The 20,137-nt window shown below is 35.2% G+C and overlaps 1 protein-coding gene across 1 annotated transcript; it reads left to right on the top strand.

The window, feature by feature from the left end:
* The first annotated feature begins 5,866 nt into the window (after window positions 1–5,866).
* Window positions 5,867–19,746, top strand: LOC105257932 (protein FAM151B). Its single transcript, XM_011268877.3, has 5 exons — window positions 5,867–6,127; window positions 15,349–15,486; window positions 17,433–17,653; window positions 17,732–17,874; window positions 18,396–19,746. Exons 1-5 carry the CDS (start codon window positions 6,079–6,081, stop codon window positions 18,790–18,792), a joined length of 948 nt encoding a protein of 315 aa, XP_011267179.1. The 5' UTR covers window positions 5,867–6,078; the 3' UTR covers window positions 18,793–19,746.
* The last annotated feature ends 391 nt before the right edge of the window (window positions 19,747–20,137 follow it).

Here is a 20,137-nt window from a genome sequence, read left to right as displayed (position 1 = left end):
CCTCACACGGATAAGTTTTGTATGACAAAACTTTGTTTGGGTGATACTTTTTTGAAATTATTTGTATTTGAGGAGCTAAAACAGCCATTTACAAGTGCCAATGACATTTACTAATTGTAAGCATTATGTATCCGACGACGAGAGTCGCGGCAAATGTTACCAATTTTATATAAGTGCAATCACATAGTGATGTGTGAAAATATGTTATACATTTTTATCAAAATACAGATACGTTGACGATGATTTAAATTGGACAAAGTCAATTTTATATTGTATTTTAATAAAAATTACCATTTTTGTATCATTATCAGTTTTATTATCACTTTTATTGTATTTTAATAAAAATTACTCTACTAAATCGTTAACCTCGATTAATGACATGATTAATGACACATTTTGCATAATGAAAGATTTTGCTGCAATATTGTTTTATATTTTATTTGTTTTAAATTAACAAAATTGACAGAAACTTTTATCTTCCACATTTTCTCAATTATCACGTTCACAAATACGTAATGGCAGCCGCGATTTATAATCTGTCGTATCATTGAGAGGTAAACAGACATTGACAGGTAACAGACTCATGCTATATTATATTCATCACTATCATAAACTGCTAACGCGAATCACTACATTGCCAATAAAAGTTCTCTTTCATTGCTGAATATTTTTAATTGTAATACAAATTTATCACTAATAATTTTATCTGCATGAAATACTGAAATACATATTTATTTTTAAACATGAAAAGTTTGAGTACCAAAAATGCATAAAATTTATTTATTATGCTATGCACTTACACGCCATTTCGCGGTGAGAAACGTTATTAAATCTTTATAAGAATGAATTTACAATAATTCCGATCGAATTGATAAATTTATCTTGAGTATATCATACTCAAGTAAGAATATATTAATTATCGTTTTTTTTTTTTGTAAAAAAGTAATACAAGAGATCTAAATATGAAAAAGATCTACACAACAGAAGCCAGACTGCCTGCATGCCTCGAAACATCACGTAGATAAAGAACTCGTAGGGCATTATTGTGCCTGCTATCGATCATCACGAGTCTCGTAACTGCTGGTACGCCATTTGTCTCGTAAGGTCAGATCTAAAGGGGAGCTGCTATAAAATTCATTTATGTGCGATCGCATCTGAGCAAAAAGTTGGAATGTCCAATTGCGCAAAGGTATTTTATGATTTTAAAATCCTTCATAGATGGGACATATATCATAATTTTTAATAATGCTTGTTTAATTTTACGAAATAATAGAGCATCATATTTAAATATTAAAGAAAAACAAGTAAAATAAAGAATTAAACTGAATCATTAAATTATCGGCGAAACTTATAATGTATTGATATCGATATAAAAGTCATGATGTATGTATAAAAATATTATTTGATATTCTATTTTAATAACAATCTTTATAACTTTTTTTTGTATAAGATTATTAATTATGTTATTCCTTTCCCTCCATTAAGTCAAATACTCCAATTATATGGAATATTAATATTCTATGTAAGCTATGTAAATTATTTATAAAGACCCAAAAGTTAATATTTTTATAATAATTATAATAATTATTATTCTTATAATATTTATAAAAAAAGCAAGAAATATTTTTTAGACTTGTATTATAAATTTTGATTTACTTTTTATATGAGAAACTTGTAACGAGACAAGAGACAATAGAAGAACATCTTTGACATCGATATTCAATTTCCGATGTGCGCAACAAAATACACACACGTATACAAAACAAAGCGGAGCCAAAGAGAGACGATGACGATAGAATATATGCGCGGCGCGCAGGAAGTGCAATATTCACACGTACGAATCTCTTTTCTCTTCCTTTTTTTCCTTCTCGCACGATGCGCTAAACTGTTTATCGCGCGAATCGCGCGTGCATAACTCGAGCGCGTAACTCAAGTAAAATCGCATATTTAAAGTGGCACGCAATTGTTGATTTTGAATGTTGAATACGGAAGCATGAATACGCAAACAAGCCGCTAAATAAATACGCCGAGAGTTACAACAACGAGGCGAGCGAAGGAATTTTAGGAGGAGGAATAAGAATTGGATTCGCGATCATGCGCGATACGAAAGATATCAAAAGCGAAGATACCAATCGCAAGTAATCAATCTTGGAGTAAAAATTTGTGTCAGATATATATTTCGGCGTGTTTTAAAAAATAAATCCATTAATAATTGTTTCTTTCATTTCCGGGGCGATAAAGCGATAAAAAATAATTTTATATTTATACAGTTAAAATAAAATATTGTCTTATCGTGTTATCGATACCACGATAATATATCATGCGCAATCGTTAAAAACATAAATGCTTACGTAAATATATAATTACATTATATTTACGTAAGCATACGTGCCATTAATCATCAGCGAATTAAAACATTCTTTCTTCACTTCGCAAGAAAGAAAAATAATATTGAAATAAAAAATTTCGCACAAAATGCTTCGTATTTTTAAATGTATTTATCTAACGTCGATATCTTACGTCAAATCTTACGATAAACTTACTCTATCTCATCTATTGCTAATGAAGCCTGCAAAGAAGATTACCCACAAGAACGTGGATGGAGATTCAATGTCGAGGAAACGCTCCGATTCTCCCGGATTTAGCTCCCTTCTTTGTTTTTCCGCACCGGCGAGTGAAATTTGCGATGGCATTAGCATACAGGCGAAAATTGGAACGTCTAATTGTCACATGCCTGTCGCGTCTGGAACGCTTTTTTAAAGTAGATGTACCTGAGCGAGCTCGTCTCGGAACAAGGACACGTAATTTCGATTCTGATCAAGGGATAGCATTTGCTATTGTCTCGTGGATTTTCCACCTATTTCCCTATCGTATCTCATCGTGGCGCCAGACCCAGACTAGAAGGTCTGAAAAATTTGGGAAATTGGGAAACACGAGGAAGAACTATCTATTCTTGTCGAGAACAGAATTCATAAATGCGAATGATTTGAAAACATCTTCTTGCACTTTGCCTTCGCAAATCGGATATTTTCACGGCCTTCAGGTTTTCCTTCAAAATTCTCTCAGAAAACTCTGAAAAAGTTTGATACGTTCTGTCGACAAGACGAAAAACGCAATAGTTACGTTGAAGATATTTCCTGAGTAAAAAAATCGAACGTTTCTAATTGAAAGCGTCCATCGGCTAACTAAAGATGACTATCAATATTAAGAGCTCTTGCAGCGATATTTTCAATTATCCTGGAAATAATAAAATGACATAAATCATATAGCGCGTCGTGCGTCTCTAATTTTTTTCATTCAATATTAACTGCGCCATCGCGAGTGCGCGATCAGATATAAAACGCGAATATAATCAATGACGCATAATGGCTTATTGTATCACAGGCACGAACTTTGAGCAAATATTACCTATGCAACGAGATCGTTAGAGAGAGAAGTCAGTTTTAAAAAGCACAAAAGGGCCGCAATTCCAACATTAAATAAATAAGCCGCCCTTTTCTCTGCAAAAATAGCATGACGTTTATTCGTGAAATTAACTCATTAACACCATTGACCTGTCGCGCCAACTTGTACATGTGAACGATAATTATATTTGTGTCTCTTACAAACATCATTACAAATGAACAATATTGAGGGAATAATATATAGCCGATTCTATTTTATAGACAAATATTCAAAACAAATTATATAATATCAATAAAAAGTAAATTAACGATGCATAAAATTCATGAATACGCAGACTACAATTGAACATTTAATTAATTTTATTTAATTTATAATCTTGTAACACAATAAACAGTTAATTTTCTTTCGCGTTAAAGATAATTATGAATTTCTACTTCGTTGCTATAATCGTGAATAATTAGTACAATCTCTCTTTTTTTTTAAAAGAAAGGTACACATACGCAGAAACTTACTGAATTTAATTATTTATGTTATATTATGCGGATATTTCGAGAATTGAATACTGGATACAAGGAAATAATCATTTATAAATTCAGTGAATCAAGCTTAAAACGTCACTTTGTGAATTGTTTTTGTTAGCGCCGAAACGATAAGACGCACCGTTTTTTTCCACAAAATGTTACATGTCTGACACATCACGTAAATTTGTACATAATACAACCGAATGATTCACTAGATAAGAAGAGATTATAACGATTCAGCGACATTTTGATACTAGGAAGTGTTTAATAGTCACGCGCTTATAAAAAGAGATAACATTCGAAGAACTAATTATAATTTCGTTGAATTTTATTAATCTACTAAAATTATCTCGGTCATAAAGATTTTCTTACAAAATATTCCTTTACACGTTTTAATATTCCTTAACACTACGAATTTCGCCAAATTTTAAAACAATTAAAAACAAATAGCTAGATTGAATAAAATAAATCTTTTACTTCTTTAATTTAGACTTTAACTTCTTTAGTTCAGAAGGGAAAATTTTTCTTAATTGCAAATTTTTTCGTGAATAAAGAATATAGTGATTTTCCGAAAAGATTAATTATTCACATCAAGACGAATAAAAATGTTAAACGTTACTTGTTCTTTCGAGCAAGAGAGCATATGTCTTGTTGGAAAAAGTTGTTCGCATCGTAAAGAGAAGAATGGTAAATGTTTCACTAAATATAAAAGTTGTGCGGAATTGGTGCTTAGCGCCTGCCCTACGGTCGTGAACCCTTGGCAGATGTTTCACCCCGCCGTGCCATGCCGGGAGTCACGAAAACGACCCTTGTCGCCCACATTTATGGTTCGTTTGGGGATCCTGTACCGAACACATGTCGAGCAAAGTCACGATGAACTCTGCGCAAAACAACGTGCTATAACTACGCAAACTCGTTTCATTCGTGCTTATGACACATAAATTGTCAGCCTTGTCCTTTCAGAAATCCCATCAAAGTTTTGTCGATTAGGTCCCGTAGGGGTGTCTCCGAATTAATTGAATCTAATATTGATAAAACATTACGTCGTGAGCCGATGGATTAATGCTCTTATTGTTTGATCGATCTCTCTGCTTTTCAAAGTTGCCATGAAAATCTCGAGTAAATGTAACGTGTGAAAATTGCTTATTGTAGTAACTATGATATAGAAGTATTACTATGTAAAATATGATTATTCAAATAATAAACCTAAAGTAAGTACACGACCATTTTAGATTGCGTCATATTATCATATATTCAAAGATATTTATTTCAGGCTCTAAAATAAATTATAACCATATCCCTAAAATAGATTATAATCATGTATATTTTTCTATTCAATTAATAATCTTTTCCCTACAAAATACATTATGATATGAGCATGCAACATATTCGTGCATGTATTCCATCATATGTTTATAACTTTCCCCGTTTCTACAAGAAATAAAATCGTATTTTAAACGTACAATAGAATGAGCAGTGAAAGAAAAAATTGGAAAATCTCCAACTCTTTTTTTCACGTATATAAATTGCCCAAATCCCCAGGCGTGCGGTAACTTGTGCGACGAATCTACTTGTTCGAGTTGATGTTTTCGTGCTCGTGCGTCCTTTTTTTAAAAGCGCACATGTCAAAATCCATCGCGAACATCTCAAATGAAAATCTCACGTCATGATAAGCTACGACAACGATAGATCCTTTCTAATTCTTGCTGCTGAGAACGACTTTCCATTCGATTCACGCATAGTCCTTCCGCTCCCTCTCTCTCCTTTTCTTTCTCCCCTAAGTCCTGCGGGCCGTTTGAGACCCCACGTTTTGTGATTCGTGCCAGGGGCCCTCTCCCCCGAGCGAAAGAGGTGGTGAGAGAGCACGTGTGTACCGGCGCGGCATTGCGGCGCCGCGAAATATGACCGGCGGCCTGTACGTGCCATTATGTACGAGCCTGGATTTCGACGATCGGCCGACCAACCGCTCCTCTCGTGGAGACAGTCAGTCGTTTCGAGGCCGCCGAGTTGACCGGGCGTCTTGCGGAAGAGCCGCATCGGGTCGTACTGTGTGTCTCTTTCTCTCTCCCCATCGCTTCGCTTCTCTCTCACGTCGATCCCTTCTTTTGTTGGCTACCCCATTGCGAGTTTGGTACAGCCGGCATCGAGAACCATGGCGGGTACTGTAATCACGACGATTGCAATATTGCTAGCGGTGATCCGTAAGTCAACATGACGCAATTTAGAACGTTTAGAACTACCTGAATGACATATGCTGTTTCGATGTGCATTGTATATCGTATCTTTATTTATATCGTTGCTCCGAAAATAAATGACACATTTACATGCAACCAAACTCGTCCAACGATTATTTTATTACGGAGCAAGTATGGCTTTTTAGGTTGGCTGTTTATGAATAACTCGAATTCGGATTGTTTCTAAGTGAAAATATTTGAGTAATATATATTAAATGAATGCCTTGCTCCAAAATCGTCCCATTACTCCAACAAAGAAATGAATTAAAATCAATACTATTTTTGTAAGGATTATAGAGATTTTACTTTTTTTAGCCTTGATCAGTAATGTTTGTGGCGTAAATCAAATGACAGCTTTTGTTGACAGCTCAACACAATGTTACGCGAGGACATAAATCACCGTGGTAAGAATGATGGCGATTTGCAAACAGTGTGAAAGCGAGAAGCTCCGCAAAAGAAACCATTATCGATCTTGTTTTTTGAAACTATATCTTACAGGAAACAATTAACAGATCGTGAAATCCGAGTCTAGAATAATTTTCTCGGACGTGGTAAAACCTATAGGGGTGCGCCTTGTGCATTGAAAAACTACACGCTCCTCTAATAGACGTATCGATTTTCTTTTTTCGTCACGTCGTTTCTCCGCTTGGCATCACCAAAGGAAAGATGTCTTCTCCGAGTCGAGTGTTAAATCCTGAATAAAGTTTACATTGAGTTTAACGAGTAAAATCTCTGAAACCGAAACTCAAGCATAAAACTGAGAAATTTTTCGCAAATAAAAATCAAGAGAGATAAAACTTTTTAAAAAGTTTTCCAACGACAAAGATAATAATATCAACATACCGTCGACCTGAATGAGCAAACTGCTCAACGTATTGTGATTTTACGATCCAAGACTTTTTATAGATCATGTTGATTCAAATGCCCTGGCATGTTCAATGTTACGGTGAGCAAATAAATTCCAACGAAAAGATATTTCTCCAAGCGGAAAGTTTCACAATTTAATTCAATTTACGCTTTAATACCTTAATCAAGGAAAGGAGAGGTGAGAAACTTTACGAAATCCGTGAGCGGTCGGATAGTTAGTTAAACCGTGATTGTAGTCAATTAAAAAAATTTTCTAAATTTTCGCTCTACACTTTTGTTTTTGCCTAACATTTTCTCGAAGCATTAATTCGAACTCGCGATCGCCATTAAAAGCCGAAAGAGAGCTTTCATCAAACCGAGAGAAATAAATTACAAGATGATAAAGGATACACGGTCTGAAGACCGCGATGACGCGTAATAAATCCTCGTCTCCCAATCGATCGCTAATAATTCTCACGGAGATGACGCACGCCGGTAAATGTATATACGTTCGCGAACTCGGTGAGGTGTCTTTACGGTGAGCGTCTTACATTAAATTAGTTCTTAATTTTAATTGGCACCACCGCCCGATGCATGACGCAATTAATCCGGACACTTGGGGATATTTATCATGCATGACTGACGCGCGTATCTTTCTCTTTTCTTCCTCTTCCTACTTCCGGCTTGTCATACATTCCTTTTCTTTCCTTTCAATGTGGACGTCATTTCCTTCATTTATGATACATGAATGATACGGAACGATTGATCTCTACCGAAACAATTGATGTAATTATTTGTTAAAAGATAGCGGCAAGAAAGCATATTTTTCAACTGCATCTTTCATTGTCATAATATTTCGCTAAAAAGGGAATTGATCAAAGATTCGATACCTCCCACGATGCTAACGTGCTTGCTTGTAAACGAAGCGTTCGCGAAAATAGATTAACGTCGTGACCGGGACGATATCGATGGCATATAAGTTACAGCATATCACGAGCACGAAAATAGTACGAAAATAAACTGTTTTTAGCACTCCTTTGCCCGATCATAGCAACGATTTACGAATACAGATGGTATAAACAGACAGCGCGAGAAAATACGAAAATAACAAGACCGATGTAATCTCTAATCACAAATATTTCGATACAACGCAAATGAGGTGTCTACCGATCCGGAATATGATAATGACAGATCGATGCACGTGCCAGCATATTTTTCTCTGGAATCAGGATAAGAGACACGTAAACAATTAGTGTAAAAAGGTTTAAAACTCTCGGGGATGAGATCTCGTGACGTAAGTGAGTCTCATTACGAAAATGAATGGGATAGGCAACGGTGATTGCCAAAGGAGGCAATTAATTAGCTATTTATATCGGATTCAGCGATAACGCCGCATAAATTTGAAATTTGTAATCCATGAAACTTAACGAGGCCTCACGACGCATGTCAACAATCTTCGTTAATGACCTGTATTTTCGTTGTGAAATGTATTAATATCAAATATACAATAATTCATCATCAACATTATCATGTTATTTCACGGCGCAAGTCATCATGACTCAAACGGACACCAACATCGAAATGACAATCGCGTTGAAAAGTAAATCGCATTGCATTTCGCTGCAAAAGCAAAACACTAATGGCAATGAAAAGCAAGATCGCATCAATCGCGCGAACATCCAGACCGAGTACAATGACTCGTCATGAATAATTCGTATCGAGAAGCGTTATAACGAGAGATGAAAACAAGCGTGGTGTTGGATCGCGATGTTATTACGCAGCGCGTTACAAGGTTACTTTGATACGATATTGAAGCGTCTGTAAAATCCTATATTGCAAATAAATTATCGAGAAGTACTTATTCGAAAAAACAATCATTCCGATGCCACATGACCGTGCCATAATCTCGCTTTAATGTACATTAATATAATGTATATTTTTATCGCATTTCGACAAAAAGAATATACCTCATGTGAATAAAGATACTGGTATCACACAGTACAATTTCCTTATCTGTGTATTGGAGACGCCAATCAATTTTATTCGACATCACCTGAATGGAACTCGCCAGACGACATAACATCGTTTATGTGAAATGGGAAAAAAATACCGAGCTGATAACAGCCTGTTTATTCGTGATAAGCAGAATAAATTCATCGTTCTGATGTACTCTGGAATGCAAGTATTATACACGTTTGGTATGTGAAAAATTATGTCCAAATATGTTTGACTGAGATATAAAAATTAGAAACCTTCCGTAGGTCGTTGACTTTGGAGTAGAAGTCGAAACGCTCGCGAATCTGTGTGAATCATAATTTGCGATCTAGCATGGGCAGAAATCGAAATAAATTGTCATCGCGTTAAAAAACGATAATCTTTGACGCATTAAAGGGCAATTGATATTTCTAAATAAAAAATATTAATTTATAATTACTAAATACATAATCGATTGAGTAAATATTTATTTAATACATATTTAATCATTTTAAGTATTTTTCTTTTGTAAGACATCAAATGATTCATGTTATCTCAATTCTAAACCAAAAACTCTCAGAAAAGAAGTTTAAAGAATGTTTTTAGAAATTATTAGCCTGTACTTACGTCTGAATTCATCAGGTAGCCGTATTTTCATATTTAATCAGTAAATTCAAACAGCAAGTTTTGATATCAAATTTGGAATTAATATTCTACACGTGCGATCCGCGAGGTTAAATTCTGCGAAATCTTTAACTTGGTTTTCAAACTTGGTTAAACTTTTAAACTCAACGTAATCAATGATGTAAATCGGTAATTGTACCTCAAACTCCGTTATAATTTAATATCAACTAACAGAAGATTTTTTGATAAAATAGCAATATATAATAAATGGCAAAAAATTGCTTTCAGAAGTCAACTTTTTTAATAAAATTGAACAAATTTTGTCGCATATATTAATGAGTCAAACCTTTACATTATAATGATATACTCTTCACTACTTAAACCAAGCCGACTGTTAATAGACTATCAGTCGACAGAAAAAGTTTAAAGTTGATTTCAAAGTCAGATTAAATGTCAACTAACAGCCGACAAATGACTCGATTATAGTCGACTATTAGTCAACCGATAAATTGACTTAAAAGTCGACTTATTATTTTATGGCGATTATAAGTTAATTTTTAACCAATTTAATGTTATCTATATTACTTACTCGGTGTGTAATATTTCTGAAACATTGCAATGTTCCATTTGAAATATTAGCAGTATTACAGAAATATTTCACGATTATTTCTGTAATATTTCTGGAATATTTCAATGTCCGTCTTAATTATTTCGAATGCAATATTATTGAAAGATTTTTAGTAATATCTCGGTAATATTATTAAAATGTTATTCTTTTTGTTTCTGATAGACAAATATCTTTGAAAACTTGTAAAAATATATAAATATCCTCGCAATAGAAATACTTTAATATACGCAATAAATGGGTTATTTCCCATTTATTCCGTTTACCTTCAAATAATATGTTCTTTTTTTTTTTTAATATTTCAGATGTAAAGTTACAATTGAAATGTTAATGAAATATTTCTGTACCATTTTTGAACATTACAATATTTTAGTAATATTACATATCGAGTGGGTAACTAATAAGTTTTTCTTTTAATAATGACATTTTTCAAAAACATGATCGATTTAATTTTATTGTACTTTAATTATATAATATTGTGTTACATATAATACAATTAAAGAAGAATAAAATTAAATTAACCAAGTCTTTGAAAATGTCCATTTAATTTAAATAATAATAATTATAATAGGTATGCATATATATATATATATATATATATATATATATATATATATATAAACATGGAACAATGTATCGAAAAAGCAAAAAAAGAAATGATCGAGTTGACAAAAACATCTTTTTTGTCTTTTTTGACAAAAAGATTTTTATTTTTCAATCGATTTTTCGTGTTACCAAAAAAACGACTTTTAATTTCTTGAATATATTCGACCTTTAATCGATTATTTAAGTCGACAATAAACCATGCTAAAAATAGTTGACTAAACGTCGATTTAAAAAGTCGACTTCAAGTCGATTAAAAAATGTCGACTATCAGTCAGTCTTTCGTGCTATATGTCATGCGAGTGGCTAACATGCTCTGATATAATCCGACATGACCGCTTTGGTGTCTTCTGATAACAAAATTCCATTTCTGAACTATTAAAACTTACGTGAAACCTCAGCAAACATTGAAAAATAATCAATTTAGAAAAACACGATCATACTTTACTTAAAAATATATGAGATATACGCTCGCAATTTAAACAGTTTGGAACAAGCATGACAGATGGCCTATCAGCTGTTTGTAAGATTGCCTGTACATTATTATTTATCATCGACATTTTACACTTGGTATCACAATACATAAATCACTTCATGATTATGCAATTCATTCTACGAAATTAATGTAATGGCTACAATTCGTGGTAATGTAATCTTCAACATTTGTAATCTTATTCTTCGTCTTGGAAGATAATCGAATATACAATCATACATTGTTAGCATTACATAAATAAATATTTAAAATCAGTAATTTAATAATATATTTCTCGATGCTCTCATTTCAAATATAACTGATAAAATAACTAAAAAGAAATGAAGTATAATTTTTTATATTCTGCCCAAATCTTTCTCGTCTGCTGGACCAAAAATATCGATTATATCAAACAAGTTTCAGATTCCTATAAATAATTTTTTGATAGTCAAGTGATCTGTTCTGCATTTCCATAGAACTAGTTTGACTAACATGAAATTTCGTCACGTAAATCCGCGAGATATCGGATTCCATTTAAAGTTCCGAATTGCTGCTCACGAGCAGTCGATTTCTACTTTAATCGAGACTCAAGTTCGCTGATAATATGTAGATGCGGCCGTAAGTCACGCTTTGTCAGTCTTCGGCTGACTAAGGCAAAATCCGTCGAAACGAGGTCCCGCCTCGTCGGAGGATGACCCGAGACTTCAGATGCACATTCTAAGCGGAAGAGAACGGCGGTAGTAGCGGTTATTTGCAAACTATACGCGGCGCAGTGACGCGTGAAAGATGCTTTTATCATCCCACGAGGGCATTGGAATTCTTTTGTACATCGCGAGAGGCAGCCAAGCCGCCGGTGGTGCTGTTCACGGAACTGGAAGCCTGATTTGATTTCACTGTTGCATCCTCGTTGCATCCACGACACAATGTCACAAGCTAAGAAAATACGGGCCGCAATGACGGGTCTGTAATTCGAGATATTGCACAGCCGAAAAACCGATATGCAATTCGTGACATTTTATAGTGAAACGAGAATGCGATAAAAATTGACGCTCAGGTTGGAAATATCGGAAGTTGTTAAAACGAAATTTTACACGGGACAAATACTGGTGAATGTTTTACACCGAAATACTGGTGTAAAAGTTGTTTTCCCATATGTTTTAAATGTGTAAATTTATATATGTCCATACATATATCTGTTTTTTTTTCTTCTTATCCGTCTTTCTATTTAATATTACAGATGGATAATATATGTATACATAGGAAAATATACTATTATTTCATGAATCATAGGTCATTTAACTGAAACGAGAGAATATGATAATCTTGAAGATAATCTTTTTATAATTAAATTTTTTAATTATAAAGAGAGCCTCTTATAATTAATTTTTTTAATTTTTTCTTTTTTTTTACTACGCCCCACCCCCTCAAATAGATTACACGCAAATGTATTGTTATCTCAAGAGAAATTTCATAATTGCAAAATCAAATTTATTAATCAACCAATGAATCAAGCAATGAAACTTCTATTTCTAACTTTAAGAGAGCTTCTTATAATTAAATTTTTTAATTTTTTCTTTTTTTTTACTACGCCCCATCCCCTTAAATAAATTACACGCAAATGTATTGTTATCTCAAGAGAAATTTCATAATCGCAAAGTCAAATTTATTAATCAACCAATGAATCAAGCAATGAAACTTCTATTTCTAACTTTAATTAGTTCACTTCGCGTGCACGAAGTGGATGTTTCAATTTGTGGAGGACTCTATTGCAACACTATGTTATACAATAGATACACGTGAAAGACGTCGCGCTTGCGTTTTTTAAATTAGATATTTCCGGATCGGTAAAAACATACATCGACGTTGAATGCACCTCACGCTATGCGTTTCAAAAAATAAAATATTTACCTTCGCCAGGTCATGTGACGCGGAAGAATTTCACGATTCCAACTGTATAATAATAAAATCATGCGCGGTGCAACGGCACGGATAACCTCGAGAGAACAGATGATCGGTTGTCCAACGAATTAGTTGGCCTGAACTCGACCAGTTCAATCGCCTCGATCTTCTAGTATTCGGTCGCGCAAGCAAACCTCGTAACAAAAAAGAAGGACCGCTCTCACGGTTTTCCCTCGTGGCTAAACCGGTTCGAGCACAGTACGGCCCCTGTATAGAACTGCCGTACCGGAAATGGCCGTTTCGTAGACATTGTAGCGATGATAGGTCTGATAGAACGTGGGGGGGGGGAACTCGGATTTTGACAATGTACGCAAGGATGTACAAACGAATACGCCTATATTGAACGAGACTCCAAGAAAGAAGACCTTCAAAAGGTACTTGCTACGTCTCATGAGTGAAGAATCAAAACGAATTTAATATGGCGTGATCAATTCAAATCATTCAACTATTTGCTGACTCATCCCCTTGCTATCGTGTGTCTAAGTACACGAATGAGCATTAGCTCGCCGTAGAAATGTCATTAAATTAACCTGGGAGTGGTCGCGAAAGTTTGTTATCACTCGGCAAATACAATTTGCTCACGACATTTCTTCTATCCAGTTGTGAGTTAATTTCTCTCGTATTACGTCCCAAGTGATATATGAATATTTTATATCTCCGTATAACGTATATAGGTATCATAAAAAAATGTGAAATTTCCACAGAGATGCAATTGTAACGCGCAAGTATTGTTCGCAAAAAAATGCAAATATTCGCATAGTTCGATAGTATATTATTTGAACTGCAACGGAAATATACGGATAGAAGGCTACTAATGTTTTCAAAAAAGCCGACCCAGCATCTCTTTATTGACCGACCACATTTAGTCCATGATCACTGGATCGGAAACGGGTCAATCGGAATCATTGGCGCGGCCTAGCTATCGATTCTTTGCACGAATAGAGTTTTTCAGAATAACTTTGCAAAAAATAAATGACTAATCTCGAATAACTTAATAAGCATATTAATTTAATCCGACCAATCTGCGAGTCTACGCGATAAAAAGATTTTCCGTAAAGTTTTTGCTCTGGCTAGAAACTGGTGGTAGACAAGGAACAAGCATTGCTTTAAATCGTGAGGCAATTAGTCACTGAAACTTTTTTTATCATGGTCGGTATTAAACTTTAAGTGACACCCGCATTGTCGAACGCAGCATGCCTATAAAACCGCTATCGTTTTCTCTTTCAAAGAACAAAACCAGGAAGGAGAATTTTTAATCAAGAGATACATTTGCCTTCATATTTCTCGTCTGGCCGCGAATTTCACTCACTTCTGGTATTTTTATTTATATCGAACTTAATTTTAAAGATCAAAGCAAATTTTTGCCGTACTTGGTCCTGCTGCTGGCCGTTCATAAAAAGACCCAGTCAAAAGCGAGGCCAATCGCCCTCGTAATCTGTTCGAAGGGGTCATTCGACGCGTAAGGTTTGCTCACCACATGGCTCGGAATGCACCGGAAATGGTAGCCCACTAGAAAGAGAGAACCGTACTGTGGAATTTTTCGACGCAATCCCGTTATTAATTCATACAGACGCGTCCCCGAGCGAGCGCCGATTTATTTTCCCCGACTACGTACGGCGCTCTGTGACGTATGTAATTCGCTTCTATCGATATTTACGCCGCCAAGCGAATCGACAAAATGAAAAAAAAAAAGAAATATTTCGCCGGAAAGAGCAATATATACATTATATACGTGTATACATTATATAAGTGTATATCTCGGCGAGATGACCCCCGGATTCGTGGCCGCTCGGCTCGCCAACCGACGATGGTAGTTGGCAACCCCTCGTGACAAATGAACGTGATTATATCGATCGAACGGCACAATAGAAGGAGAGCGAGCAGGGTTCTCTGTCGTCTCCGAGAGAACAGCCGGTTGCCGCGAGAAATTCTCGAGTCCTCGCTCAATTATGAAGCGAATATTGGGTCATGGTTCGCGCGGTCTCGGGAATACTGATGGAGAGAAGGTCAAGTCCGCGAGCGCTACCGATGCAAATGCGAAACACGATCTGATAAAATACAGCTTAGTGGCTTCCCGTGTTTCAGAGGCTGCCCTGTGCAAGTCCAACGATGTCTCGCCGGATCCGACCAAGTTCTTCCCCGACGTCAAAGGCAATCTCACGAAGATTGTCTGGGCGCACGCCGTCAATAATCGGACGAAATTGATCGAAGCACTTTCGTCAGGTAGGTTGATCGCGATTCGTAGCCTAAGTTTCCCCCGTTTTTTCCATTTATTGCACTCGAGAGATGGAGAGAAGAATGACGGCACTCTGATTATTCTCGCGTGTTGAGATATCGCCGGCATTGTCGTAAGCGTCGAAATTGCTTTGAAGGTATTGGACGCGGTTTTAATAAGCATCCCATTGTTTTTGCAGATAGGAAAAATTTTTAATTATTAAACTGCTGCTTTCTTTTCATGTAAAGTCACGACATCATTAAAATTTTAACGGACCTTCAAATTAATATATTTTTTAATTTAAAGTCTAAATATGACGGTCATAATGCATTTAGAAGAGATTTATTTAAGATTTATTTAAGGCAATATTTAGATGAAAAAAAATAATAAAGAAATAAAGTATTATATTTTTATATTTTTGAAGCATGAAGACGAAAACTAATATTAACACGCTAATAAAATTGCAAAAGATGATAATGACATAAAATTCTTTAAATAATTCACATCAGCAAGCAGCAATTGGTAGATCTGATAGGATAATAATTGATAAGAGTGCAATATTAAATAGTACGAATAATTTAGATATGCATATCTATCTACGAAACGGCACCTTGAACTATTTTGATTGCAAACGTGCAACAGTCACGATAATTATTTAATGTCAAAAAATCGGGAAATAGCCTCGACAAAACGTCGCGTCCCGATAAGATATTAATTTATTATAATTTTGCTATTTTCATCGACCATCAAGGTATTAATAATTAATGAACTTGGTAGAGTTTTGCGACATTAATCTTCAATGCTGACGCTTTTTTGCATTTGTCTCACTCTCATGGATATCCCACATCGAGATATGTCTTTGTGTCAACCCGCATGATGACATGTATTTTTACATTGGCGCGCTTTAAATAATGGTGTGGGATGTCCTTGAAAAGTGCGCTCACAGAAATATCGACAGCAAGGGAGAGAAAGCTTTATGCAGTATCCGCTTTACAAGATTTATCTCATACGCCTTCACAAAGCAAGTCTATATAAAATATATAAGTGACATTGATTAAGTCTCGTATTTTCGATAGACATCTTCCCCTTCGATATATATATGATGTACGTACATTTTATATCTCGACACGGAATATACGCCAACTTTGAGCTCGAAACTTTTCTCAAACTTCGCGCTTCAACTCCGAAGAAAAAAAAATTCAAGTCTTCGTATTTAAATTTCCTATTTCCGTACGATTGAATCCTTGTAGATAAGTCGTTTGTACGCAGTCACGTCCGATGCAGAGTTTTCGGAAAGGTACATTCGTGCCTCCGTTGAATCTCAATAAAGTGCCAAAGTGCAAAGTAATCACGAATGAAGAAAAACTCACTTTCGATTTTTCAACTTCATAATTTAATTCCGCGATTATATCTTTCACACACACACAATGACAAAAATATTATTGAAGCTCAAAATTCTAAATGTCTTCCTCTCCCTCCTCTCTCCTCTTTGCCGATAGATTATACATACTTTCTTGCATATTACTACACATTATCAAATTATCATAATTTCTATTACATGAAGAACGTTCAGCTTCTCTTATAATTCCCCACAAAGAGTCGCTTTGATATTCACAAAAGAAACATTCTAGGTCGTAAAATACTTCTCGTTTCTTTTCGAACAACTTGACAATTTGACGTCAGCCTGTGTAGTCCATCTTCTGTAGTCTCCATCATGAAAAAGCCAGGATTTTCGGTCATTTGAGCTTCAACACTAACGGACGTGTGGATCCGGCAATCTTCCAGCCTCTTTAGGGCATGATCGATATTCCCTGCACGTATATGCACATACCAGAACTCTCCTCCCGCTCAGCCGGTCGTCTCAAGCTATGCCTCATATACGCTTATATGCACACACACGTACATACATACAAATACATACGAACGAACAGACAACCGACTTTCCTTTTTAAAGAGGATATCATGATGCTGGAAGCCGACGTCGTTGTTGGAAACACTGGCAATCAAACTGATATCCCGATAATGGCGCATCCACCGGACAAGGAGAGCGATCTATCACTCGAGAATTTTCTCAACTTCACCTATCACAATAACAAAAAGGGCATTAAACTGGATTTTAAATCCGATGAAGCATTCACGAAGAGCAAGCCTATTCTCAAAGAATTTCGAGAAAAAGTATGTATATTTTTTTTAATTATGTAAAACATGTTTTTGAAAAATAAAACACATAAATAAAACATGTATTCATTTCAGCTAACGTTTCCGGTATTCCTGAATGCGGATATTTTTCCTGGACCTGGGGGGAACAATACTATTCCGCTTAATGCGACAGAATTTCTGAAAGGAGCTAACGAAACTATACCACAGAGCATCATCTCCGTCGGCTGGACAACCAGGTAAACAACTATCGAGACGCACTTGTGTGAACAGAGTAACAGCAGTTTCTAATATATAACCTTGTAATTAATTAACCGTATAAGCAAAGAAATATACATATATCGTGGCCATGGCATCATCTCTTATAAAAAGAGGGAGTTATAAATATAAAGTCCCTGAGAAGAGATAATCAACTTAGCGCTTTGATAAAATACATATGTTGGATGTACGTCAATGCCAAAGACGTATATTAATAAAAATGTTTAAAGAATCAACGGATAAATAATAAGACAGATTTAGAGAAAAATCATCACTATTTGCAGAAAACAAAATTTTTATCAAGTTGCTTGATATTTAAATAAAAATATTAATGGGCACATCGATTAAATTGCATTTGTAAATTTTGTTTTTTTTTTTATTCAATCTATAAATGCTAACAAAATAATGAAAATAAAATAAATTTTTATCTAGCCATATATTATAATATTATTACGACTATTATATTATTACGATTGATGTTTAACTATCTGTCATATTTTAGATATGAAAAGAACAGCACCGAGGGTCGATACAGTTCGGAACAGCTTCAATCCATGATCAACGCTCTTAACAAGAATAATGTTACCCAATCGGTAACTTATCCCGTACGAGCCGTCTTCGCAGCAAACGATATCGATGGCATAAAAACGTTGTTGAAGAACACGACGTTCACCAAGGCGACACTAACGATCTGGTCGTCGGAGGGCGATTCCGTCGATGCCGCGAACCTTTCGAAATTAATCAGAGATGTGGGACTCGATAAGGTCTACGTGGACGTGCCGGAAGATCTAAAGAACAAACTCGAACTCTCGGCTGCATCCACGAGTTCCATGAGTTCCATGATGATAAACCTGGGCGCGTCGTCCATGGCGCTCCTGGTCCTCTTGAGGATGCTGTGAAATCCTCTTGAGGCTGCTGAAGAACGTAAACGTCGAGAGTAGACTTGTGACGAGATTCGAGAAAAAAGGAGCCCCAATCTCCTTTCATCTCGTGAATCTTGATAAAAGAAATACGAGCGAACGACAGAATCCGATAACGATCACATGTTGTGAATATCACTTGATTACTCTCGCGATCGTTTCATCGGATCTCTGCCCGATTCATCGTGGCTATACTTTCTAAGACGTACCTCTGAAAATACTCGATTCGTCGCAACAAACACAATTTCCACAATATATCCTAAGAATCTTCCCCGCGCAAAATTATCAATACATTTTGTACTTAAAATCGGATTATTCAAATGACACGATTCCGTTGAAATGCAATCTTTTACAATATATTTGACGCGGTATAAGTTACATAACGTTACGTAAAAAGGCATATATCGACGTAGGCGTATCGATTCACATATCGCGAGAGTAACTTTAATACCTGTTAAAAGAATATTCTAATGCTATGTACCTACTGTTAATTAATGTCGACAAAGTTTCTTAATATATTGCATCACGCTTCGTTAAAGAAATACACTGATACACGGAACGATCGTAGACCGGTCGCACATTTAAAAGAATCATTGTATAAAGTATATACTCGTAAAAAGTGCGCATCTAATAAATTTCTTTTATCTTTTTTTCTGAGAGCGTTATGAAGAAAAGGCATTTTATGTGCAACCTTATATTAAGTGCTACGTGTATTGTACTTGCCGCGCACATTCATCGTGTTTAATGTCCCTTTGCAATATTCACCGTATTATTCTCTATACCTGCGTTAACATATCTCCGATCTAGGTACAGCGAAAGATAATATTTAGTCTCTATGTAAACTACATATCCAAGCCAAAGGATTAAAAATGCAGTATACGATGTGAGTGCATTGCGTTTGATAACGAGTCAATAAAATAATGCATAAAATTATCCAGAAAACCTTTGCGAGATTATTTATTCCGAGGGAGTGTCTCATTTCTAGTGTAAAATACTTTCAGCCTCAGATATTCATAAATTGTACATTAAATCAAACGAAACTCAAACTTAAATTCAATGATATCTAAAAATTAGAGATTGTAATCTCTAATTGAATGGAATGCCAGTCTCATTAAAATCTATGTTATCGTAAAAATTATAATAAAATAGTTGATATGATTTGCTCATTCAATAGAATCTCTATCGCTGCCATTGTATGCAATTATCTATGAAAATGAAATGCAAACGTCCGATGCGCACAGTGACTATGAATGAGGTAATCTAATTTTGTCAGAAGAAAATAATGGCATATTGTGCGCTGCAGCCTCTATTATGTTGATGCATA

Source organism: Camponotus floridanus, unplaced genomic scaffold, assembly GCF_003227725.1.
Source record: "Camponotus floridanus strain SB8 unplaced genomic scaffold, Cflo_v7.5 scaffold33, whole genome shotgun sequence".
Taxonomy (NCBI): domain Eukaryota; kingdom Metazoa; phylum Arthropoda; class Insecta; order Hymenoptera; family Formicidae; genus Camponotus; species Camponotus floridanus.
The sequence above is the reverse complement of the archived record's forward strand: the minus strand, read 5'-3'. Positions and strand labels throughout refer to the sequence as shown.

Excerpts from the sequence above, each read along its gene's own strand:
- LOC105257932 (XM_011268877.3), top strand. The coding sequence starts at position 6,079 with ATGGCGGGTACTGTAATCACGACGATTGCAATATTGCTAGCGGTGATC. Across the intron at positions 17,654-17,731 it reads TCAAAGAATTTCGAGAAAAA|CTAACGTTTCCGGTATTCCT; the intron begins GTATGTATATTT and ends TATTCATTTCAG. Across the intron at positions 17,875-18,395 it reads TCCGTCGGCTGGACAACCAG|ATATGAAAAGAACAGCACCG; the intron begins GTAAACAACTAT and ends GTCATATTTTAG.